Consider the following 27,109-nt stretch of genomic DNA (forward strand, 5'->3'; position numbering starts at 1 on the left):
AAAGGTAAGTTTATTTTTAACCCTGTAAAAAAACATTAACTTTTTTCAAAAAATAAATTTTTGTTTAAAATATTTAATTTAGTGTAATTTTAATTAATTTTAAATGTGATTTAAAAACATTTTATTTAATGTTTAACTTTTTTAAGTGATTCCCATTCAAACTTTTGACAGATCCGTGCGTAGAGACCTGTCAAAAGTGTGAAGGGGGATTCCCTTCTTTGACTGGTTCCCCATGGCCCACGTGATCCCAGGGGTGCTTGTGAACCGCATGCACCCCTGGGATACCTGGGCCTCTGCGCATTTCGTAGAGCAGAGACCCAGAATCGCAAGTCTCGGGACCTACAGAGCCAGCAGGCAAGTGCGTAGATTGTTTCCGATCGGATGCATCTGCCCTCAGGAAGCCTCCAATCAGAAATTCAGGCCTATTAATATTGCGCTCTTTCATGATGTGAATAATGAACTTGTATGGTGTGTGCTAAAGGTATAAGAACATAAGAAATAGGAGCAGGAGTAGGCCAGGTGGTCCCTTGAGCCTGCTCTGCTATTCATTAAGATCATGGCTGAACTTCTGCAGCAACTCCACTTTCCCGCCCTATCCCCATATCCCTTGATTCCCTTAGTGCCCCAAAATCTATCAATCTCAGTCTTGATTAAACGTATCGATTGAGCATCCACAGACCTCTGGGGTGGAGAACTCCAAAGATTCACAAATGCTTGAGTGAAAAAATTTCTCCTCATCTCAGTCCTAACTAACCCGACCCTTTATCCTGAGACTATGACCCCTTGTTCTAGACTCTCCAGCCAGGGGAAACAGCATTTACCCTGTCAAGCCCTCCAAGAATTTTATACGTTTCAATGAGATCCCCTCTCATTCTTCTAAACTCCACAGAATATAGGCCCATTCTACTCAGTCTCTCCTCATAGGACAGCCCTCTCATCCCAGGAATCAATCTAGTGAACCTTAATTGCACCCTTTCCAAGGCAAGTATATCCTTCCTTGGGTAAGGTGACCAAAACTGTACACATTACTCCAGGTGTGGTCTTACCAAAGCCCTTTACAAGACTTCCTTACTCCAACACCCTTACAATAAAGGCTAACATACCATTTGCCTTCCTAATTGCTTGCTGTACCTGCTTGTTAATTTTCTGTGATTCTTGTACAAGGACCCCAAATCCCTCTGCATACCAACATTTACTAGTCTCTCCCCTTTTTTTTTAAAAAGTTTTCCTTTTCCACTCTTCCTACCAAAGTGGATAATTTCACATTTCCCCACATTATACACCATCCACCACCTTCTTGGCCAATCACTTAACCAGCCTACATCCCTTTGCAGCTCTTTGCGTCCTCCTCACAACTTGCTTTCCCACCTAGCTTTGTATCGCCAGCAAACTTAGATGAGGGGACCGAGTGTAATATATCCAAGTCATTGATATAGATTGTAAATAGCTGAGGCCCAAGCACTGATCCTTGCGGCACTCCACTAGTTACACCCTGCCATCCCAAAAATGAACCGTTTATTCCTACTCTGTTTTCTGTCCATTAACCAGTCTGTAATCCAAGCTAATATATTACCCCCAATCCCATGAGCCCTATCTGGTGATCAGCGTCCTTTGGGTTAAATTGTTCATTCAGTAAGATACAGTACAAAAATACACTCTGTTAGATATTTATAATACTTAAAATTGTGAGCATAAATAAAGAAATACAACTCTAAACATATAGGGAGGAATTTTAACCCCCAAAAAGGGTGGGTTGGGGTCAGGTGGGAAGTTTTTTTTTATTCATTGATGGGATGTGGGCGTCGCTGGCTGGCTAGGCCTGCATTTAGTGCCCATCCCTAATTGCCCTCGAGAAGATGGTGGTGAGCCGCCTTCTTGAACCGCTGCAGTCCATATCGTGTAGGTACACCCACAATGCTGTTAGGAAGGGAATTCCAGGATTTTGGCCCAGCGACAGTGAAGGAACGGCGATACAGGTCCAAGTCAGGATGGTGTGTGGCTTGGAGGGGAACTTGTAGGTGGTGATGTTCCCATGCGTCTGCTGCCCTTGTCCTTCTAAGTGGTAGAGGTCGCGGGTTTGGAAGGTGCTGTTGAAGGAGCTTTGGCGAGTTGCTGCAGTGCATCTTGTAGATGGTACACACTGCAGCCACAGTGCGCTGGTGGTGGAGGGAGTGAATGTTGAAGGTGGATGGAGTGCCAATCAAGCGGGCTGCTTTATCCTGAATGGTGTCGAGCTCTTGAGTGTTGTTGGAGCTGCACTCATCCAGGCAAGTGGAGAGTATTCCATCACACTCCTGACTTGTGCCTTGTAGATGGTGGAAAGGCTTTGGGGAGTCAGGAGGTGAGACACTCGCCGCAGAATTCCCAGCCTCGGGCCTGCTCTTGTAGCCACAGTATTTATATGGCTGGTCCAGTTCAGTTTCTGATCAATGGTAACCCCCAGGATGTTGATAGTGGGGGATTCAGCAATGGTAATGCCATTGAATGTCAAGGGGAGATGGTTAGAGTCTCGCTTGTTGGAGATGGTCATTGCCTGGCACTTGTGTGGTGCGAATGTTACTTGCCACTTGTCAGCCCAAGTCTGAATGTTGTCCAGGTCTTGCTGCATATGGACACGGACTGCGCCAGTATCTGACGAGTCTCGAATGGTGCTGAACAGTGTGCAATCACCAGCGAACATCCCCACTTCTGACCTTATGATGGAGGGAAGGTCATTGATGAAACCGCTGAAGATGGTTGGGTCTGAATCCCGACCAGAACCCACCTCCCAACCTGCCCACTTCCGGTTTTAACAGAGGTGGCACAGGGGGGTGGGCAGCCAATCCGCTGTCAGGAGGTTGGTCTTCCATTTAAATATTATAATTAGGCTGCCATGTCCACGCAATCCCTCCCTCCCACCTCTGCACTTGCAGCTAACCAGCCTCCCGGGTTTTCCGACTGTTGCCGGCCCTCCGATGATCACCTCCGGCTCCCACACGATCCTCCAGCCCTCCGATGAGCTGCTCTCCGATCGTTCCCTCCTTCCCTGGCCCTCCAATTGGCCCCGACTCTTCACCCCACCCCCCAAACTCCACCAGCCCCCTGATCGTTTCTGACCCCGCCCCCCACACAACCATACAGCCCACCGATCGCTCCCGGGTTTCCCAACCGCTTCTGAGACCCCAGCCCCCCCCTTCCTGGTTCCCAACCCACCAGCTGATTAAAATTCAGGCCATAATGTTGAACCCTCTCCCCAAAGTAAATGCAATAAACAGGATACTAAAAAGCATCTTGTGAAATATATACTTTTTATTTCCAGAGTTGAGGTAAGTGTAATTCTGTTGTGACAAGTTGTAAATTCAGTATCAGTTGGAAATAAAGGCCCAGAAATTCGGGTCGGGGGCTTCCTGCGGGTGCAAGCCCCGACCTACACTTACTTAGCGCGCCGGCAGTTGGCCTGCGTGGAATTCCTCTCTGAGGCCTGTCCCAGAGGCCGGCGCGCTATGCTGGCGTGTCCCAGGGGCGTAGTTAGTGCGATGTGTCCCCTGGGATCACGTGAGCAACAGGTAGCCAATCGGAGCAGGGAATGCTCCATTCATAAGTCTTGACAGATAGACCTGTCAAAACGTATAAATGCTGAGGCTGTAAAACTGTACTTTACCTTCAAATAATTTTTTTTAAAACATCACACTTTGTAAATAAACTATAAATGACATTAAATAACTATTTTAAACAAAAATTTAAATTTTTGAAGAAAATAATTTTCCAAAAAAACGGGGCTAAAAATAAACTTACCATGCTTTAAAGTATTTAAAAGTAAAAAACCTGTGGAAAAAATGTTTTAATTTTAAATAATTGACCACTTACCTTTGAAAATGAAGTCCTTACGGCTGCTTTTTACGTTTCTAAAATGTACAGACTTACCCGCACGTTAAAACCTGTTTTAAAAAAAAAAAGGAAGTTCAACGCGCACGCGCAGACTCCCGCGCGCACGCGTTCGACCTCTGAACCCCTTGGTTCAGAGGATCGGAAGTGCCGGTTTCCCGCGCATGCGTAGTGCATGCAAGATTCCGGCACTTCCATCGGGTCCACGCATGAGTACTCCGTCCGTACTCACGCGTTGGGACCCGAATTTCTGGGCCTCATGGGCCATTGGGAATTAGTGTTCATGAAAAGAACCATAGCTTTCTAGGAAGCAGTAGAATTGCTTTAATGACTAATGTCATCATTTTGACTTGCACCAAGTAAATTATAATACAGTAAAATACTTCCAAAACAATACAAAAGTTTTTTTTTTTAAACAGGAAGAATGAATGTACAGCATTCTTTATATTATGCAACCAATATTTGGAAAGTAGCGTAACTATTTTTCTAAATCTGTTCTACCATATGTATCACCAAAACACTGCCTAAGTCAAATGACCTTATGAATATTATTTTTGAATTCAAATGCAGCATTCACATGAAAAGAATCAATGATCAAATGAGCTTCCATGAATCTGCAATTGCTGTGATAATTATGATAATATGTTTGCTTTGCTTTATAGTATTTGGATTCTGAAAATAATGAGGCTCTTCCAAGCAAACTTCTGTTAACTGTGTTCAAGTCACTTGTTGTTTGCCAGTCGGGAAAAGGAAAAATGATTGCCTCAGATGCAGAGAACAGCCAGCTGAAGAACTTTAAGAAATTTAGAAAGGTTAATATATTTTCATATGTTCTACTTTAATATTATACATAATTGTAAATAGTTTTTGGTATTGCAATTTCCATGATCATTCTCTACACGTAGTATGAAAATAAATCTTGGCTGCCACAAGATGACATTATGGGCCGGATCTTGCTGGAAAAATAACAGCGTGTTAACAATGCATGCCATTATTTAATGTATAAATCGGCCAGCAAATTCAGGGATTGAGATACGCTGTGAGTTTCAAATCTCCAGAACTTGCTGATCGATTTACGTCACTCTGCCATTTGCTTCGCACAAACTGAATCTCGCCCTTAGCCTCCCTGTTATTTTTAAGAACGCGCTGGATTTGCACATTAATTCCCCATTAAACTCTCCACAGAAAATTAAGTCTGTTAATTAACAGTGTAAGTACCTTTTTTTTATTTGTCCTGGGACATGGGTGTCGCTGGCAAGGCCAGCATTTATTGCCCATCCCTAATTGCCCTTGAGAAAGTGGCGGTGAGCCGCCACCTTCAACCACTGCAGTCCTTGTGCTGTTGGGGAGTGAGTTCCAGGATTTTGACCCAGCGACGATGAAGGAACGACGATATATTTCCAAGTCCGGATGGTGTGTAACTTGGAGGCAAACTTGCAGGTGATGGTGTTCCCATGCGCCTGCTGCCCTTGTCCTTCTAGGTGGTAGAGGTCATGCGGTTGGGAGGTGCTGTCAAAGAAGCCTTGGCAAGTTGCTGCAGTGCATCTTCTAGATGGTACACGCTGCAGCCACGGTACGCCGGTGGTGGAGGGAGTGAATGTTTAAGGTGGTGGATGTGGTGCCAATCCAGCGGGCTGCTTTGTCCTGGATAATGTCAAGCTTCTGAGTGTTGGAGCGGCACTCATCCAAGCAAATGGAGAATATTCCATCGCACTCCTGACTTGTGCCTTGTAGATGGTGGAAAGGCTTTGGGGAGTCAGGAGGTGAGACACTCACCGCAGAATACCCAGCCTCAGACCCGCTCGTGTAGCCACAGTATTTATGTGGCTGGTCCAGTTAAGTTTCTGATCAGAATGTTGATGGTGGGGGATTCGGCGATGATAATGCCGTTGAATGTCATGGGGCGGTGGTTAGACTCTTGTTGGAGATAGTCATTGCCTGGCACTTGTATGGCGCAAATGTTACTTGCCACTTATAAGCCCAAGCATGAATGTCATCCAGGTCTTGCTGCATGCGAACATGGACTGCTTCATTACATTAATGACCTGATAATTGTTAATGAAATGTCAATCAACCCCTCTGGCCCAGAAATGGAACAATTTAAACTGTGGAGTCTCATTCCTTCAGGTGGTAAATTGTTCTTGGAGATTTTAAAAATGTCAAATTTAAAAGAAAATTCTTGCTTTATTTGTCTCTCTTTTTTCCTCTCTCTCTTTAATTTTCTTTCTGTACCTGATTTGACTCTAATTCACCCTCCTTTGCAGTCATTCCTCTGTTTCTTTTATTATTTCAAATTTGTTTGTCTTAGTATTTCAAATAGTTTATTTTGATGTGGGGAGCATGGCAGAGTGGTTATGGTTGTGCGTGAGAGTTCCACAGGTTGAGAGTTCAAATCCCACTTGGGTAAGTCTCTGAGTTTTAAGTTCAACAAACTTGGTAATTTACAGACTGGCACTCAGGGTAAAACAAATGGTCACAGGATGAATTATTATTGATAGATTTTTGGATACTAAGGGAATATGGGGATGGCATGGGAAGGTAGAGTTGAGGTGGAAGATCTGCCATGATCTTATGGAATGGCGGAGCAGGCTCGGAGGGCCTAATGTCCTAATTCTGCTCCTATTTCTTATTTTTTATTCGTTCATGGGATGTGGGCGTCGCTGGCAAGGCCAGCATTATTGCCCATCCTTAGTTGCCCTTGAGAAGGCGGTGGTGAGCCGCCTTCTTGAACCGCTGCAGTCTGTGTGGTGAAGGTACTCCCACAGTGCTGTTAGGGAGAGTTTTCCAGGATTTTGACCCAGTGATGAAGGAACGGCGATATACTTCCAAGTCAGGATGGTGTGTGACTTGGAGGGGAACTTGGATGTGGTGGTGTTCCCATGCACCTGCTGCTCTTGTCCTTCTAGGTAGTAGAGGTCGCGGGTTTGGGAGGTGCTGCCAAAGAAGCCTTGGCAAGTTGCTGCAGTGCATCTTGTAGATGGCACACACTGCAGCCATGGTACGCCAGTGATGGAGGGAGTGAATGTTTAAGGTGGTGGATGGATTGCCAATCAAGCGGGCTGCTTTGTCCTGGATGATGTCGAGTTTCTTGAGTGTTGTTGGAGCTGCACTCATCCAGGCAAGTGGAGAGTATTCCATCACACTCCTTACTTGTGCCTTGTAGATGGTGGAAAGGCTTTGGGGAGTGAGGAGGTCAGAATACCCAGCCTCTGACCTGCTCTTGTTGCCACAGTATTTATGTGGCTGGTCCAGTTAAGTTTCTGGTCAATGGTGACCGCCCGCCCCCACCCACCACCCCCCCCCCCCCCCCCCCAAAGCAGGATATTGATGGTGGGGGATTCGGCGATGGTAATGCCGTTGAATGTCATGGGGCGGTGGTTAGCGTTTCTCTTGTTGGAGATAGTCATTGCCTGGCACTTGTGTGGCGTGAATGTTCCTTGCCACTTAGCGCAAGCCTGAATGTCGTCCAGATCTTGCTGCATGCGGGCATGGACTGCTTCATTATCTGAGGAGTTTCGAATGACACTGAACACTGTTATGTTCTGTTCTCAATCATTAAATCTCATTGATTAAGGAGATAAACCGTTTGTCCCACCATTCACTAAAGTCCCAGATGCCCCATTGTCCTCACCGCGCTGTTATCAGCTCACACTTCCAGCAAGTTACGATGCTTGCTTTTCTGCAGACAAAAGTCTAGCTAACGGCATGCTGTGAGACGCCCCGCTCCAGCAAGATTCGGCCCTATGTCCTTCCAAGCAGTTCTGCTTCTGTTCAAGAAAATGTTTTGTGCTTAAAGGTAGCTGGTGTACTTGTGACCTGCCTAAATGGAAATTATACAGGAGAATACCTTACTGTGCTGTCTGTATGGGAATGTGCTTTCATTCAGCATCTTCTAATTGATTTTTTTAATGTAGGTTTGCACAGTTGTGTATTGATTAGTTAAAAGTGCTGTTTTAGCTAACATTTGTTAAAACTTGTCATTGTGGTAGGTTTTGTATCCTGGAGCAGAAGAATTTCCTAAAATTATTGGGGGCACAGATCTGAAGGCTTATCAAACCAAAAAGAGCTCTGAAATGGAAGAGTGGTTAAGACAAGAAGTGGAGGTATGACATGGATTAGAAATCTAGGCCTGGGTTTTCTGCTTCTTTGCTCACCAGCCTGCAATTCTTTTTTCATTCATTTTGAATGCGTGAAAAATCCACGGCTGGTTCCCCCAAAATGGTGGGGAACCAAGGGTCTAATGAAGGTGAGGAACTTAACGTAATTAATATAAGTAGAGAAAAAGTACTAGAGAAACTAATGGGACTAAAAGCCGACAAATCCTCTGGCCCTGACAGCTTACATTGTAGGGTTCTAAAAGAGGTGGCTGCACAGATAGTGGATGCATTGGTTTTGATCTTCTAAAATTCCCTAGATTCTAGAACGGTCCCAGTGGATTGGAAGGTCACAAATGTAAAACCGCTATTCAAGAAAGGAGGGAGAGAGAAACAGGGAACCAGAGGCCAGTTAGCCTGACATCAGTCGTCAGGAAAATGCTGGAATCCATTGTTACGGAAGTGGTATCAGGGCACTTAGAAAATCATAACATGATTAGGCAGAGTCAACATGGTTTTATGAAAGGGAAATCGTGTTTGACAAATTTATTAGAGTTTTTTGAGCATGTAACTAGCAGGGTAGATAAAGGGGAACCAGTGGATGATGTATATTTGGATTTCCGAAAGGCATTCAGTAAGGTGCCATATAAAAGATTATTACACAAGATAAGGGCTCAGGGTTGGGGCTAATATAGTAGCATGGATAGAGGATTGGTTAACAGACAGAAAATGGGGAGTAGGGATGAACGGGTCTTTTTCATGTTGGCAGGCTGTAACTGGTGGGGTGCCACAAGGATCAGTGTTGGAGCCTCAGCTATTTACAATCTATATTAATGACCGAGATGAAGGGACCAAGTGTAATGTATCCAAGTTTGCTGACAATACAAAGCTAGGTTGGACAGTAAGCTGTGAGGAGAACACAGAGTCTGCAAAGGGCTATAGATAGACTAAGTGAGTGGGCAATAAGGTGGTAGATGGAGTATAATGTAAGGAAATGTGAGGTTATCCACGTTGGTAGGAAGAATAGAAAAACAGAATACTTTTTAAATGGTGAGAAACTTTTAAATGTTAGTATTCTGAGAGATTTTGGTGTCCTCGTGCAAGAAACACAGAAAGTTAGCATGCAGGTACAGCAAGCAATAAGGAAGGCAAATGGCATGTTGGCCTTTATTGCAAGGGGGTTGGAGTATAAGAGTAAGGAAGTCTTGCTACAATTGTACAGGGCCTTGGTGAGACCACACCTGGAGTACTGTGCACAGTTTTGGTTTCCTTATCTAAGGAAGAATATACTTGCCCTAGAGGCGGTGCAACAAAGGTTCACTAGATTGATTCCTGGGATGAGAGGGCTGTCCTATGATGAGAGATTGTGTGGAATGGGCCTATATTCTCATTTAGAAGAATGAGAGGTGATCTCATTGAAACATACAAGATTCTGAAGGGGATTGACAGGGTAGATGCTGAGAGGTTGTTTCCCCTGGCTGGAGTGCCTAGAACTAGAAACATAGAAGATAGGAACAGGAGTAGGCCATTCGGCCCCTCGAGCCCGCTCCACTAGTTAATGAGATCATGGCTGATCATCCAAATTCAGTACCCTGTCCCTGCTTTCTCCCCATACCCCTTGATCCCTTTAGCCTCAAGAAATATATCCAACTCCTTCTTGAATATATTTAATGAATTGGCCTCAACTGCCCTGTGTGGCAGAGAATTCCACAGGTTCACTACTCTCTGGGTGAAGAAATTCCTCCTCACCTCAGTCCTAAATGGCTTACCCCTTATCCTTAGACTGTGACCCCTGGTTCTGGACTCCCCCGCCATCGGGAACATCCTTCCTGCATCTAGTCTGTCTAGTGCTGTTAGAATTTTATAAGTTTCAATGAGATCCCCTCTCATTCTTCTATACTCTAGCGAATATAAGCCTAATCTGCCCAATCTCTCCTCATACATCATTCCTGCCATCCCAGGTATCAGGGGGCATAGTCTCAGGATAAGGGGTAGGCCATTTAATACCGAGATGAGGAGGAATTTCTTCACTCAGAGGGTTGTGAATCTTTGGAATTTTCTGCCCCAGAGGGCTGTGGATATTGAGTCTTTGAGTATATTCAAGACTGAGATAGATAGATTTTTGGAATCAAGGGATATGGGGATCAAGCGGGAAAGTGGAGTTGAGGTCGATGATCAGATATGATCTTATTGAATGGTGGAGCAGGCTCGAGGGGCCGTATGGCCTACTCCTGCTCCTATTTCTTATGTATGAGGCAGAAAACCCTGGCTAAAGAGATTTTGTTAAACTTACACTAAATATTTCCTCAGTGCGAGTGTGTTTTTAATTACATGCAAGCTCCAGAGTAATGTATTCCATACTTTGTTTGACCCAGGATCAAAGCCAGCAAGCTAAGGAAGATATTCTTGCTGATGACTTGTTCAGGTAAGGAGCAAACCATTTTTAAAGGACTGTGCATAGTGTAAATAACTGTCGAGCTTTATCGAAATAGGAAATGATAAAATTATTTATGTCAGTACCAGTACTTCATTCTTTTATCCCTATAGTTTGGCCTGTTATACAAGTAAAGTTAAAAGGAAGTTGAAACTTATCATGAGCACAGTGGAATTAATGTTGAGAATAGCTTCTATATGGGGATATTATTTAACTTGGTTTTCCCTCCTATATTTCCTCTGCTATGCATCGTTGCACCCAAATTGGAGTATTACTTTGTCTTTCCTTTTTGATTGGTTCTTGGACCTTGTAGGATGAGCTTTCAGATACTTTTTGAGATCAGAGTTCCACAATCTCCTTTCTCCTTTAGTTTTCAACTAATTTATGGAATAACTTTTGAAGTTTGCTTTAGAGGTCTTATACAGTGATAATATATTTTCACCAGTTTTCTCCTCCCACACTACTTGAAGCTATTGCTGACTCTTTGCTAGAAAACATTTCCAAAGATGGTGGCAGCCTTTTGATACCTTGTCCAGTGTGAGCCAGGGCAATGAGTGTCAGCAGTTATTTGACTACAAAGAGCACCAAAGTGTGGAGCCCAACATCCATAATCATACACTTTTCCAGCAGGCTCACTGATGCAATTAGAGGGGATACCCTAGCTGATTTTAGTACTCATACTGTTGCCCTGGCTGAGATCAACTAACTCAACCAGACCAGGAATTGAGAATTCAATAACAGTGTGATGGCTGACTTGAAATTAACATTTGTGCACAGAATTATTATTTAGGTAACTGTCCCCACCCTGCTCATCTTTTTCTCTCACTTTTTGACTTGGTGTGAATTTTCCCCTCCCACACATTAACTAGTTTAATCCAAATTCTTCCCTCCCACCCCCTAACTAGTTTCAATCCTTCCCCACTGCCCTATTTACCCTTTCCGTAAGGAATTGGGTTCCTTTCCACTTTAAATAAAGACCATCCTGTCTACAGTCTTCCCTGTCCCCAAAAGTGGTCCAAGTGTCCAGGAACCTATAACCCTCCCTTCTGGAACATCCTTTCAGCCACATGTTAATAATCCTAATCTTTCTCTTTTTGTCTGGCCCAGCACTTAACACTGGGAGTAATCTGAGGAAATTCTGCCCCTTAATCTGGAATTGAATTAATTGAAGTCCCTTTGCAGAACCTTGAACCTACTCCTATCTATGCCATTGGTTCCCACATGAACCATGACCACTGTCTGCTTTCCCTTCCATTCCAGAACTTTTTGTATTTATTCTGTGATGTCCCGAACCCTGGCACATGGGAATCAATTTACCATTCAGGTCTCTGGATCACATCTGCAAAAGAAATGATCTACTCCCCACACCCCCACCCCCCGGACTAAAGACTATAAAATGACAGGCGGCCAGAAGCTCAAGGTCACTTTTGCAGACTGAATGGAGGTGTTCCGCAAAGCAATCACCCAATTTGCATTTGGTCTCCCCAATGTAGAGGAAACTGCATCGTGAGCAGCGAATACAGTTAACTAAATTGAAAGTACAATAAGTAAATCGCTGTTTCACCTGGAAGGAGTGTTTGCAGCCCTGAACGGCGAGAAGGGAGGAGGTAAAAGGGCAGGTGTTGCATCTCCTACACTTGCACGGGAAGGTGTTGGGGGTGATTGACGAGTGGACCAGGGTGTTGTAGAGGGAACAGTCCCTTCGGAACGCTGAAAGGGGAGGGATGGGGAATCTTGCTGGAGGTGGCGGAAATGGCGGAGGATGATCCGTTGAATGTTGAGGCTGGTGAGGACAAGGGAAACCCTATCATGGTTCTGGGAAGGCGGGAAGTTGCGCAGTCAGGAATTTAGTGGGAAAGGTTTCAAGGGAGCACCCTCCCCCTGGACCAGTAATTTCTAGCTAATGGACCCACTGTACTTTACCATCATCTTCTGTTTTGATTTCAAACTTAATCCTCAAATTTTCTGTATTTCCATATATCCTATTTTCTTGCCGTAGCTATTCACATGTCCCTCGTTTCTTTAATGCTTTTTTTCCAATACTTAAATAAGATAATCTGTTATCGTCCAACAATCATTATGCTGATATAAAAACAGAAAATGCTGGAAATACTCAGCAGGTCAGGCAGCATCTGTGAAGAGAGAAACAGTTACGTTTCAGGTTGATGGCCTTTTGTCAGAACTGCAGGTCTGACGAAGGCTCATCGACATGAAACATTAACTCTCTTTCTCTCTCTCCACTCATGCTGCCTGACCTACTGAGTATTTCCAGCATTTTCTGTTTTTATTACAGATTTTCAGCTTCTGCAGTATTTTGCTTTTGAATCATTATACTGATAGTTCTTTGCTGCTTTTTTGATTTTTTTCTCTCCTCATTTTTCTGATTCTATGTGCTTGTTTTTCTCTTATTTTTCTCTTGGAGGGTAAAAGGCTGAAATGCTGATTGTCTGTTCTCTCGACAGATGCTGACTGACCTGTGATTCCAGAATTTTTTGTTTTTCGTAAAGCACGTATAGACATTCACATTGGCATTACAACTACCCTGATAGTGCCAATATAAAAGAAATGTAATCTTGTGTCTATACATGCAGCATTTTAATACTCCAAATACATACCGATGCTTAGTGCTCCAAAGCTAGCTCATAAACACATGGTGCATACAGAAGACTTCACAGTGACAAAGTAGTTCAATGAAACTCCTTCTTCAAGGTCATTCTGAACTCTTATCTATTCCAAGCTGGTTCTTCAGATCATGAGCTTGGCAGCTTTGACATTTTCCATTGCTGTGTGATATCATTTTATTGGCCCAGAATTTGCGGTCCTGATGATGGCGAACTGGCAGTGATTGCCATCATTTCGCCTTTGAAACTGACGGCAACTTCAGGATTTAGCGCATGCGCAGCCTAATCCAGAAATCCTGAAGTTGCGGTCTGTTCACTGCTCCTCCACAGGCTGCGCTGTCACACTGTCACACACACACACACACTTTGGCTCTTCCGTGGTACCTACACTGTTAAATACCCCACTAAAAGTTTCACCCTTTTGGATTAGGTGTAACTGGGGTTTTAACAGCGTTTTGACTGATAAACAAAGGTTATGGCCCTGAAAAACAACTTTACATTTTGTGCAGTGTCAAATGTATACATTTTAATCATTTAAATTTTTAAGAAACTTTTAAAAACAAAATTTTAAAATTAAGTTTGTTTGTCTTTATTTGAGGTTTGCCTTTTCCCCATGTGAGCACCCCAATCTTTCTTTTGCTCTCTAACATTTTTAAAAAGTTAGAATTTAAGGAGCTTACCCACTTTGTGGTTCGCTGTCTGAGAATTCTGCGTTTTGATTGGCTGCTTAGACAGCTTGTTGACATCACAGCAGCTTGAGTTAGGGTACCCCCATTAACTTCTGTTGCTTTCAACTACACATCAGAAAACCTGAAATTCTCGCCACAGAGGTCGCAAGATCTTTGTGCGAAGGTTACTTCGGGGCCAGCGGCGAACACCTTTGCTTCGCCGCTGACCGCAAATTACAGGGCCATTATGTGGCAGTTAAGCTTACTAAAGAATTACCAGATTTGTGTAATTCAGCTATTTAGGGCAAAGGGGACACAAACCACTGCCGTTTGGTGCAATGCTTCTGAAATCTCAGAACCAAGAATTACTTGGGAACCGTTTTCAGTTTATCTCCAAAATCTACATTTTATTTCACTGGTGAGAAAAGCCATACAAAAGAGCTATAGCTACATGTGAGTCTTTCTCGGGGTTGAAATAAAAACAGATTAAACCACCTAATCATGCATTAACTAAATGCACAAAATGCTTTTATTATAAAAAGTACAGACAAGATCTAAAAAAAGGAATGAGGGACAAAGAGAGATTGAGACTAGATTAGCTAACATAAAAGGGAACCCAAAAGTCTTTTATAAACATATAAATAGTAAAAGGGTAGTCAAAGGAAGGGTGGAGCAATAAAGGACTAAAAAAGATCATCTTGTAGAGGCAGAAGGCATGGCTGAGGTACTAAATGAGTACTTTGCATCTGTCTTCATTAGAGAAGAGGATGCTTCCAATGTAGCAGTAAAAGAGGAGGTAGCGATATTGGATAAGATAAAAATAGATAGAGGAGGTACTTAAAAGCTTGTCAGTCCTCAAAGTAGAAAAGTCACCTGGTCCGGATAGGATACATCCTAGGTTACCGAAGGAAGTAAGGGTTGAAATTGCGGAGGCTCTGACTACAACCTTCCAATCCTCCTTGGATATGAAGATGGTGCCAGAGGACTGTAGGATTGCAAATGTTACATCCCTGTTCAAAAAAAGGGAGAGGGATAAATCTAACAGTTACAGGTCAGTCAGCCTAACGTCGGTGCTGGGGAAATGTTTAGAAACAATCTGGGACAAAATTATTGGCACTTGGCAAAGTATGGGTTAATAAATAAAAATCGGCACAGATTTGTTAAAGGCAAATTGTGTTGCTCCGCCCCACTCCCACTCTGACCCTTCTGTCCTCAACCTCCTACACTATTCTAATGAAACTCAAGGAACAGCACCTCATCTTTCAATTAGGCACTTTACAGCCTCCTGGACTCAACATTGAATTCAACAATTTCAGATCATAACCACCACGCTCCCATTTTTTCGGCTTGCGGTTGCTGGTAATGATTCTGCTTTTGTCATTTACGCATCCTCTAGACCCATCTTTTGTTCCTTTACTTGTCCCATTACCAATCCCTTTTGCTATGCACCATCATCCTTTTTGTCATTTAATCACTCCTGCCTTCCACCCTATCACAGACCTTCCCTTTTGTTCTTTCCTCCCCTCCCCCCTTTCCATGCCTCTGTACTTGCTTAAAACGTGTAACATCTTTAACTTTTTCCAATTTTGACGAAAGATCATCGACCTGACACATTGGCCCCGATTTTCGGCTTGTGTGGGGAATGGTCGGATTTCCCCGAATGTGGGGTTTCTGACACACATAAAAAAGTGTCAGCCAGCTCCACGCAATTTTCCCTCAAGTGGCCAATTAATTCCCAGCATGTGGGAAGCCTTGCTAATTGTCCAATTCGAGTCAGAAATCCCCACACTATGATGTCGTCATTCGTGGTGCTTTCAAAGTGTCCAGCAAGCTTCTTCACCTCTGCAGGCTTCTCAACCACTCTTGCACAATGGCAGAGGAGACTGCACCAGCTGCTGCCAGCGGCAGAGGCCGAGCTGCCTTCAAATTCGACGAGGCTTCACTGCAGGCATTATTGGATGGGGTTAGGGCCCACAGGGAGGTCCTCTTCCCTAGGTCAGGGAGGAAGAGGCCTCCCACTGAGACCAATGCTGCATGGATGCAGGTGTCAGCAGATGCCAACTCGCTGGGAGTCACCAGAAGAACCTTGGCATTACATCTCTATCTCCTTCCTTTACTCCCCCACAGTACCATCCAGAGCCCCAATCCTCACTGTGGAGGAGGAAGAGGCTGTGCAGCCAGACTCCTCAGAGGAAGCTCCAACCTCTGAGGGCGCAGCATCAGCAGAAGTAAGCACACCCAGCACCAGCGCAGACACTCACACCTCGGGGGGACCTTCGGGACATAGAGTAGTGTTGTCACCTGGTGTTTCACAGCTCACAAATGAGCCTCAGGAGATTCTGGAGACAGGGACAGCAGTGGAGAGTCCTCGTCGGAGGGCGCAGGACTCTGCCAGCTCAGCTGCGCTGCATGACGACCCTCTGCCTCTGGGTCCATCCGCAAGAGAAGAGGTGATGGATTTCCATGCACAGATGCAGGAGTCTCTGGCAGGTTTTGACTCCAGGGTCGCTGCGAGTGTGGAGCGAATGGAGGAGTCCATAGCGACCATGAGCAGAGCATTTGTGGAGTCATTGGCGCATGAACGCATCACGATGGAAAGGTTGGCAACCTCCATGCAGGAGATAACTCGCCAGGGTACGGAAAACATGGTGAGTGCTCATAAGAGAATGACATCTCTTGAGGAGCGTTGGCCATCTGTTGAACAGAGAAACCAGATCTTCATGGAAGTCCTTCTGAGTAGGACTGCCAGTGCAGAAACGGGTCTCACTGGCCCCCTAAAGCGCAGCAAGGTGCTCTCAAGCCACTTCCAAGCGCTGGCCCCTTCTGGCCTGTGCAGCTTCAGGTGAGTGAGCAGCAGCCTGGTGCTCCTGGTGCTCATCCTGCTGTTCCTGGTTCTGCTGCTGCCGCCTCTGCTGTTGGAGATCCTCTAATGCCAGGAAGGGAACGTCCCAAAGGCCTCCCATGCTTCTGGCAGATGCCTCTGTTGAGGTGGCGCTGAGTTAGGGTGGCGAGAGGGGCTTCCCAGGAGCTCACACTGGAGAAGTGTGTGAGGCTCCAACTTTCTGCAGCTGCTCCTAAGGCTTCAAAAAGTTCCCCCAAGCCTTGATCAACAAGGTCCTGCAGCCTGCAAATGCTGCCTCTTTAAATATCTTCAGCCCTCAGCGACCTGCTGCTGCAAGCAAGCAAGCCAGCTGTTTTCACGCCAGCTCTCAGCAGCGGGGTTCCCCGCAGGCGGGTTTCAGGTGGGGAAAGCCCCAAAGTCGCAACGGCACGGGAAAATCCGCTTCAACAAGCAGATAATTGCTTGTTAGTGCTCCGACGACCAGTCCCGCCAGCGGCGGCCGGGACTGAAGCGGGGCGCACGGAAACGGCAGTCGGACGGGGCAGGGAATCAGGCGGGGGGAGTCCCGACCCGCTTTTTCGCCGATTTTCGGACCCCGGCTGCATGAAAAGCCGCCCAACGGCGGCCAGAAAATCGAGGCCATTAACTCTGTTTCTCTCTCCACAGATGCTGCCTGATCTGCTGAGCATTTTCTGTTTTTATTTCAGATTTCTAGCATCCGCAGTATTTTGCTTTTGTAACTTCTACAACCATATTCATCCTGATCGAATAGGCCTGATTCCCCAATCGGGTGCTCCCAATAAGCATGCTCACAGAGAGTGCTATTCAGAAATCAGAGACTGCAGGTGCTGCTGTTTATCAGGAACGTCCTGTTGGGGAATCAATCTAAATATTTTATCAATAGAGCATATCTTGTGTCAGTTGGTTGAGATTGCAAGGTGCTGGGAAGGGGCAAATTTGATCACTTTAGGTGAGACGGGATTATACATAAGTGTGATCCACGTGTAGTGTGCCTACCAACTACTAAAGAAGGCAAGGTCAAAAAGTTTAAGTTTACTTGCGTTTAAATACTTGACTTTGTCACCTGTAAATCATAAATGGTTCTCCTGCATATTGGGATGGTTGTAACCGTTAACACATTTCCACATTTATTTTTAGAGTGCTGTAATGCTCCAGAATGATACTAGTATAATGGACTCTAAATCTAGCATACTGCAACACTTTTATTTTGTGAGTCTTCCCTGGAGTATTTTAATCTTATGAATTTTTTAAGTTTTCTATTGTAGTGATTTTTCAGAAACTGCTGCAGTAATTATGTTAGTCGAACTGCAGGACACAGAACAATGTACTCCTATATTTGTCAGTGTACACCCAGCTCTGCTAAGAAATATTGACATAGATTTTATAAATGCACATATTCTTTGAACATTGTAGGGCAATAAAGGGTATGTTGCTGAGAAACTATGTTTGCCTGTAAATAAATCTCCAGTTAAACGATGATGTAATTCAGTTCAGAAATAGGGATATTTTCCTGTCGAAGCAAAAAACAGTTGATGAGCAGGATAGAATTATAAAGATAAAAGCTTGTTCGTCAAATCGTGGAACTCAAACCATTCATGCATGAATGCAAATCATCACATAATACTAACTAAGAAAAACAACAGATTTTGTTTTCAAGACTGCTCAAACATCTTTAGGCACAAATTGAGATGTACCCTACTGATGTCCTTTTTTCCCATGAGAGAGAGGGAGATGAATTATTGGGATTTGCCATCATTGGAATACAATTCAAGCGCACATGAGGCATTTCATTAATTAATATACTGTAAGTAGAGACAGAAATGCTAAGAAACCAAGACCAATTATTTGCACCAGTATACTTTATTTTCCTAATCTTTTCTTTACTACATTTACAACCAGGCTTAAATCACTAATGCTCACAGAAGCCAGGATGACTCCATTCAATTGGTACGGTCTTTATGCAGAACCCAGAATCAAATATCTGGAGTGTTTTTCTGGTTCCCTCTAACAGTAGCAGCCATCATGAGTTGATTAAAAATAGGCTCTTGCAGGGCTGTGATAAGTCAATATGTAAATGCACCACTTTGACGATATTGAGTCATACAAACCAAGGTGGTCCTAGGTTCAGTTCCTGCTTTGTGCAGAATAAGTTGATAAAGCTTAAGCAGTGCTGAAAATGGTACAACTGGGCTCAATGCATCTGGATTAAGCACAGGAATAACGATACGAGGCTTCAAATCCTGATCTCAATCCGGTGATCTCTTCTTTGAAAGTATATATGTGTGGATGTCAAGTGAGGACGGATCAAACTCGGCTGTAATATTCTACATTCTCTTCCCCCACCTGGGTCAAATAGATTGCCCAAACTTAGCCTTATTTTGAGTGTAGCTCTTTAGGTTACTGCAGATTTGATTGGAGCCTTTAGGTCGTATCCTGTAAACACTGGAAACTTCTTGGCCACTTGGTGCAAAAAATTCTGGCAGTAATAATTCTGTTTTTGGGATTTGTTTTTAGTCACAAACCTTTAAATTGATGCATCAAGCAACAAATGATTAAGTGATGGCGTATCACAATCTACTCTTTTTAGTACAATCTTTCCACTCCAAATGTAATAGAGTTGCATGGCCTACTGTTTCTGCCGCATATATTTCTCTCCCTTATCCAAATTGCTATAGTGCTGGGGTGTTATTTTCCCACTTTGTGTGCTTTTTCAATCTCTTTGTGGAGCAGTCCTTGTCAGCAGCCATTCAGTTCCTAGTGTATAACTGAGAAATTTTTGTTCTTTTACTGTTTCAAGTTTGAATATGCTGTACCATTTAAAAATCTTTCTTTCCCATGAATGAAATCTTCTGATCAGAGCTGTCAAAGTGACTTAATAACCTCAGTCACTACACTATTTTGAGATTCTAATTTTTTTTTAAAAGGTCACAATATGTTTTAATTAGTACTGGCTGGCAGAATTTGTATGCATGTCTTTAAAAGACACTTTTTGTTTACTAGTGCTTGTTTAAATCAAATTTCCAGAGATTGGAAGCTGCATCTCTTCATAAAATCCTCAAGCCGGTCGCTAAATATGTAAACTGCTCCCTTTCCTCAGCCACTGTTCTCTCCTCCTCACCACCTACAAAACTGTCATAATCGCCCCAGTCTTAAAAAAAAAAAAAAAAGAGCGCCTACTTTCTGCACTGCCTCATTGCCAACATCCCTTTATAGAAACATATAGGAGCAGGAGTAGGCCATTCGGCCCTTCGAGCCTGCTCCGCCATTCAATGAGATCATGGCTGATCATCCAAACTCAGTACCCTGTCCCTGCCTTCTCCCCATATCCCTTGATTCCCTTTAGCCTTAAGAAATATATCTAACTCCTTGAATATATTTAATGAATTGGCCTCAACTGCCTTCTGTGGTAGAGAATTCCACAGGTTCACCACTCTCTGGGTGAAGAAATTCCTCCTCATCTCTGTCCTAAATGGCTTACCCCTTATCTTTAGACTGTGACCCCTAGTTCTGGACTCCCCTGCCATCGGGAACATCCTTCCTGCATCTAGTCTGTCTAGTCCTGTTAGAATTTTATAAGTTTCAATGAGATCCCCTCTCATTCTTCTAAACTCCAGCGAGTATAAGCCCAATCTCTCCTCATACGTCATTCCTGCCATCCCAGGTATCAATCTGGTGAATCTTCGCTGCACTCCCTCCATGGCAAGAACATCCTTCCTCAGATAAGGCGACCAAAACTGCACACAATACTCAAGGTGTGGTCTCACCAAGGCCCTGTACAACTGCAGCAAGACATCCTTGTTTCTGTACTCAAATCCTCTCGCTACGAAGGCCAACATACCATTTGCTTTCTTAACCGCCTTCTGCACCTGCATGCTTACCTTCAGCGACTGGTGCACAAGGACACCCAGGTCTCGTTGCACTTCCCCTTCTCCCAATCTATTGCCGTTCAGATAATAATCTGCCTTCCTGTTTTTGCCACCAAAGTGGATAACCTCGCATTTATCCATATTATACTGCATCTGCCATGCATCTGCCCAATCACCCAACATGTCCAAATCATACTGGAGTTTCTCGGCATCCTCCTCATAGCACACACGCCCACCCAGCTTTGTGTCGTCTGCAAACTTGGAGATATTACATCTAGTTCCCTCGTCTAGATCATTAATATATATTGTGAATAGCTGGGGTCCTAGCACCGATCCCTGCGGTACCCGACTAGTCACTGCCTGCCACTCAGAAAAAGACCCATTTATTCCAACTCTTTGCTTCCTGCCTGCCAACCAGTTCTCTATCCAAGTCAGTACCTTGCCCCCAATCCCTTGTGCTTTAACTTTACACGCTAACCACTTATGCGGGACCTTATTGAAAGATTCTGGAGAACCACTTCCCATTTTAGCCTGATTTCTGCCACATCTACACCACTGAAACAGCCCTAGTCAAAGCAATTACTGACATGTTATGTAATTGCAACAGTTCCCCCTCTCCCTGACCCCTCTGCAACATTTGACTAGATTAGCCAATCATCCTGCTCCACTATCCCCGCCCCTGTAGTATGCCTCCATGGCACTTCCCTCGCCTGGTTCCATTCCTTTCTATTCCATTGCAGCGAGCGCATTTCTAATAGCTTCTCCAATTATCACATGGTCTCCTTTGGTATACACTTGACTGTTCCTCAGTGACATCATCCATTAACATGGGGTCAGTCTTCATATGTATGTCAGTGATACCCAGCTTTATCTCCAACACTACTTTTGATTCTACAACTTGTGGCTGTACTGTCCCATTTCCTGTCTAACATCAAATTGTGGATACAGGATAATTATGGATTAGGAAGGCCATTCGGCCCACGCTAATTCATCCATCCAGAGAGAATCTAAAGTCTCCATTTCAGCATCCAAATGTTTATAAAAGATCCTAGGTATTACGTCCGTGAATGATTGAGACACGGACAGCAGGAGTTGAACAAAACAAGTCTTTACTGATGGAAGTCAATAGTGAAACTGAAACCAACAGAGGCTCACTAGCGCCTTTTATACAGGGGTGGTCACTGCCGGTACTGCAGTCTGAGACCAGTTATTCTCTTAAAGGTACATACACAACAATTCCTCCCCTTTTAGATGAACAGTACATAACATTCATTTAACAACTAAATGATAACTAATTACAATCACAATTACGGTTGCTAGATACATTGGTTAAGTTTAAGCAATTATAAGTTCAGTCTTTGAGGAGGCTTCCTGATTCTGTCTGGATAACGCCTCTTTGGGGTATCAGGTTCTTCTGGCAAGGTTGAGTCGGGATCAATGTCGTTGTTTGGTTCATCTTCCAATATTACCGGTTCTGCGGTAGCTGCAATTGGAACGTCGATTTCATTACCAGGTGTATCAGATCGTGGTGTGGAGTTGACGTTTTCCAGTGACTCTAGAATCTGGTCAGCATGGCGTCTTACAATGCTCTCCCCAACGTCCACGGTATACATGAGAGGTCCTTGTCGTGTACAAATCGTTCCTGGCTGCCATTTCTCAGTGCGGTAGTCCCGGGCCAAAACTGGTTGACCTATCTTAAAACTCCTGGTCGGCCTTTCATTCATATTCTGAAACTGCCTGTTCTCCACATCTCTTCGGACGTTTGGCTTAACCAAATCCAAGCGGCATCTTAGTCTTCGATTGAAGAACATCATGGCTGGAGTTTGGTTGGTAACCGCATGTGTCGCATTCCGGTAGGCAAACAAGAAGTTGTCCACATTGTGTTGCAGGGGTAAATCTTCATTACACATTGCCTTGATAGCCTTCTTGAATGTTTGGACAAACCTCTCGGCCAATCCATTAGTGGCTGGATGATATGGGGCAGATGTGTAATGCTTAACACCATTGTTCTTTAAGAACCTCCGGAACTCTTCAGACACAAACTGTGGTCCATTGTCAGAGCAAATCTGTTCAGGCAGCCCATTCCTGGCGAATATGGTTCGTAAAACTGTGATAGTATTTTCCGTGGTGGTTGAGAACATTTTTATTACCTCTGGCCACTTTGTGCATCCACCGCAATTAAAAACATCGAGTCCATGAAGGGACCAGCAAAATCAATGTGCACCCTTTGCCATGGAGATGAGGGCCACTCCCGTGGATGCAGAGGAGCTTGTGGTGGGGTGTTTTGGACCTTCTGGCATCCTGCACAGCTCTTGGTCATCTCTTCGATTTCTCTATCGATTCCCGGCCACCACACAAACGCTCTGGCTAAGTTCTTCATTTTTACCCCACCCAGATGACCCTCATGAAGCTCATTGAGCACTCTATCCGTCAACTTAGGTGGAATTATTACTCTGGATCCACACATCAAGGTTCCTCTGCACACTGACAGCTGTTCTCGGCGAGAATGCTGGCAGCAGTGGCTCGCCATGTGCTGGCCATCCCTTCACCGTTAAATCATAGACCCGTGATAGTGTCGGGTCATTCCGTGTTTCCTTTTAATGTTTGCATTCGTCACAAGGAGACATTCGACTATGGTCAAGTGGAATAACTCCATTGGATCCACTGCAAGGTCTTCTTCTTCCACCGTCGGCAACGGTAGGCGTGACAATCCATCAGCATTTCCATGCTGTTTAGTTCCTTTGTACTCTGTCATATTGGTGTGCCCCTAGGAAAAGGGACCACCTCTGCAGCCATTGTGCTGTCATTATCAGTACGCCCTTCTGAGGGTTGAAAATGGAGACAAGAGGTTGATGATCGGTTAGTAGAGTAAATTTTTGACCGTGCAGGTAGTGATTGAACTTCTTCACCCCCCACACTAGGCTGAGGGCCTCTCTGTCAATCTGGGCGTAGTTACGCTCGGCAGAAGTTAACGAGCGTGACGCAAAAGCTATCGGCCTCTCTAAACCATCAAGGAATTTATGTGACAGTACCGCCCCAATGCCGTAGGGAGACGCATCACATGCCAGTCTGATCGGCAGTGCTGGGTTGTAGTGAGCCAATACTTCCCTTGAAGTGATTAAGTCCTTACTCTTCTGAAAGGCCCGCTTACAATCATCGCTCCATTTCCATGCTACCCCCGTTCGTAGCAGGGCGTTCAGTGGGTGCAGAATTGTCGACAAATTCGGCAAAAACTTATGGTAGTAATTCACCAATCCGAGGAATGACCTCAGTTGCGACACATTTTCAGGCGCTGGGGCCTTAACAACCGCTTCAATTTTGTCAGGGGACTTATGTAACCCCTCTTCATCAATCACGTGGCCACAATACGATATCTTTTCTTAAAAAATTTGCACTTGGGGCGGTTGGCTCGCAGCCCATGTTCCTGTAGTCTAGTGAGCACCTGTTCTAGGTTGTTAAGGTGTTCACTGTCATCTTCACCTGTCACTAGGATGTTGTCCAAGTAACACTGAGTCCCCGGAATCCCTTGCAGGACTTGTTCCATCGCTCTTTGCCATATCGCTGGAGCCGATGCTACTCCGAATACTAATCGATGATACTGGTAAAGACCTTTGTGAGTGTTTATCGTGAGATACTTCCTAGAGGACTCTTCAACCTCCATCTGCAAACATGCTTGTGCTAGGTCAATTTTTGTAAAACGCTTCCCTCCAGACAGTGAGGCGAAGATGTCTTCTATCCTTGGAAGAGGATATTGTACTGTGTGAAGGACTGGGTTCACCGTCACCTTGAAATCCCCACAGATGCGAATCTTCCTTGGCTCCCCGGACTTATTGCTTAACGTTTTCTTCATGACAGGAACGATGGGTGTCGCCCACTCGCTCCAGTCGACCTTAGACAACACGCCCGCCTTCTCCAGATTCTCCAGCTCTGCCTCGACGGCTGGGCGAATTGCATATGGTACTGGTCTTGCTTTGAAAAACTTAGGAACTGCATTCTCTTCTATTTTTATCGAGGCGGTTACGCCTTTAAGCGTGCCCAGTTCTTGTTGAAATACCTCCTTGGCGTTAGCTAAGATTGTTGACAATCGTCCAGGAGTGACGTCTTCATCTTTTTTACCGTCCACCGTCATTGCATGAATGGAGTGCCAATCTAAGTTTATCTTCCTGATCCATTCCCGTCCCAATAACGGTGGTCCACCATTTGGCAGTATGTAGAGATACAATTTCCGTATTTTCTTGCCGTTGTATTCGACAGGCACCCTTATTTTTCCTCTGGGGTATACTTTTTGCCCCGTATACGTCGTCAAGACGATGGATGTCTCTCTCAAGGGTATGTGTGAAAATAGCCGCTTGTAGTCTCGTCGATTCATGACGGTTAGCGCTGATCCTGTATCCAATTCCATTTTAACTTGGGACCCTGCTATCGTGAGGGTGACCCAAATGGTTCGGTGATCCTCTTTTGCGATTACATTGTGAAGTTTGAGACAGCTTCGTCTCCAGTTCCCGGATTCACTATCGCTCATCTGGTCTTCGGAACTACTGTCCGTCATCTTTTGTACTTTCTTGTACGGTTCCTTAGTAGCCTTTTTGTTGTCGCTGGTCTTCTTCCCAGACCTGCAAACTCGTGCAATGTGTCCCATCTTCCCGCATTGCCTGCATATTTTGTCTTTGGACCAGCAGTCCTTCTGGTCATGGTTAGATCTGCCGCAGCGATAACATTTTGCAAATCCCCGTGTCATTTCGTGGGTGCCGTATTCCTGTGGTTTTTGTTGAATTTCTGCAGCTCCCCTGGCTGCTGCTTCATACGATACTGTCACGCTGAAAGCCTTATCTAGCGTCAGCTCTTTCTCTGAAAGTAACTTCTTCTGTGTTCCTTCACTCAGGAGCCCACAGACAAATTTGTCCCGTAGGGTATCTGCCAGTCCTGCTCCGAACTGGCAGTGCTTTGATAGCTTGCGTAGTTCCGTAAGGTACTCAGCATTGCTCTCATCTTTATGCTGAGTTCTCCTGTGGAATTTAAATCTTTCTGCTATCAACAGCGGTGCAGGGTTTAGGTGTTCCTGTAGGACAGCAACAATTTCGTTAAAACTCTTCGCCTTCAGTTTGGCTGGAGTAATCAGGTCCCGCAATAGGCCGTACGTTCTAGCGCCCATTAAGTTTAGCAATATCGATGCCTTTTTCTCCTCCGCTATTTCGTTTTCCTCGAAATATACCTCGACTCTTTCCACATACGTGGTCCAGTCCTCTATTGTATTATCAAAAGCAGTGATACAGCCAGTCTTCGGCATCTTGCAAATCTAAAATGGCGCCTCCCGCGCTTTGCCTTCTTCCCCGATTTAACAAAATGGCGCCTCCCGCGCTTTGCCTTCTTCCCCGCTGATTAAGATGGCGCCTCCCGCGCTTTGCCTTCTTCCCCGCTGTTGTTAGCGCTGCTTCCCGCGGTTCCCGTTGCAACCTGCAGCTCCTCGCGGTTTCTTGCGCGTTTAATATTTTTTTTTATTATCTTCCCGTCGTGGAACAACCCTGTGGGACTCTTGCCTCCCTCTTCGCGGGTCTATACGCAGCCCGGCTTCGTAGCACCGGCCGCGCCCTGTGTGCTCCACCCTCTCTCTCTCTTCCCGACAACGCTGCTCGGCCCCGTTGCAAACCACCCGCTCGAGTTCGCGACCGCCGCAGTCCAGGAAGGATCAATGCACTACCTGCCACCAGCCCGATTAGCTGAAGCACCGTCGACAGGAACCAGGCCCCGCTTCCGACAGCTTCTCCAGCAATCTTCAACTCCGCAACACAGGGTGGATGCCCACGGTCGACGCCTGTTTCTACTGCCTCTTACTTTCTTTTCTTTCTGGCCTCGACCTCTGCTCACTTCGCTGTAGGAATGGATCCCAGGAGGTGGTGCAGACTGTAGGTAGGTTCGTATCTGCTCGTCGCCAGTATTACGTCCGTGAATGATTGAGACACGGACAGCAGGAGTTGAACAAAACAAGTCTTTACTGATGGAAGTCAATAGTGAAACTGAAAACAACAGAGGCTCACTAGCGCCTTTTATACAGGGGTGGTCACTGCCGGTACTGCAGTCTGAGACCAGTTATTCTCTTAAAGGTACATACACAACACTAGGGTTGTTGCCTCTACCACTATTTCCAGAAGTCAATTCCATTTGTTGATCACTCTGTGCGCAAAGAATTTCCTGGCCTCAGTCCTAAATTTACCTTTACTAGCTTGAACCTGTGTCCCCCTTGTCCTACTCTCTCTAATTAAAATAATATTCTGGATTTACTTTTTCCATTCTCCTATTTTTGATATACCTCCATAAAATCACTTCTCAAGTTGAAATGCCCAAGTGTCTATCGTCTTTTCTCATAGGTCAGCCCTTTGACATTAGGGATCAACCTTGTGGTTTTTCTCTACATTACGTTTAGAACTTGAATGTTTCCCTCGAGTCTCGGTGACTAAAAGTGAACACAGTCCTCAGGTTGTGGTCTGACCAGAACTCTATATAGTTTAGTCACGGCTTCCTCTGACTTGTATTCTGCTGTTTTGGCTCTACATTGATGATGAGCCTCATCTAGTTTTCTTTCAGCTTGTCTATTTCAGCATAATTTATGACATATGTGTGTCACTTTTTTCTTCCAATTTGCAGTACTTTGCACTTGTCTCCACTAAATTTTGTCTACCATTATTATGCCACTTACAACTC

At 44.8% G+C, this 27,109-nt stretch overlaps 1 protein-coding gene across 1 annotated transcript in view; it reads left to right on the forward strand.

The window, feature by feature from the left end:
* Window positions 1-27,109, forward strand: part of nbn (nibrin) — a 68,264-nt gene that overhangs the window by 29,828 nt on the left and 11,327 nt on the right. The window contains exons 7-9 of the mRNA XM_085993947.1: window positions 4,527-4,676; window positions 7,854-7,967; window positions 10,334-10,383. Coding sequence (XP_085850073.1) covers window positions 4,527-4,676; window positions 7,854-7,967; window positions 10,334-10,383 — 314 coding nt within the window. The remainder of the gene's footprint in view (window positions 1-4,526; window positions 4,677-7,853; window positions 7,968-10,333; window positions 10,384-27,109) is intronic.

The sequence above is a fragment of the Somniosus microcephalus genome, chromosome 7 (assembly GCF_052327205.1).
Source record: "Somniosus microcephalus isolate GS21.2 chromosome 7, FLI_Smic_1.0, whole genome shotgun sequence".
Taxonomy (NCBI): domain Eukaryota; kingdom Metazoa; phylum Chordata; class Chondrichthyes; order Squaliformes; family Somniosidae; genus Somniosus; species Somniosus microcephalus.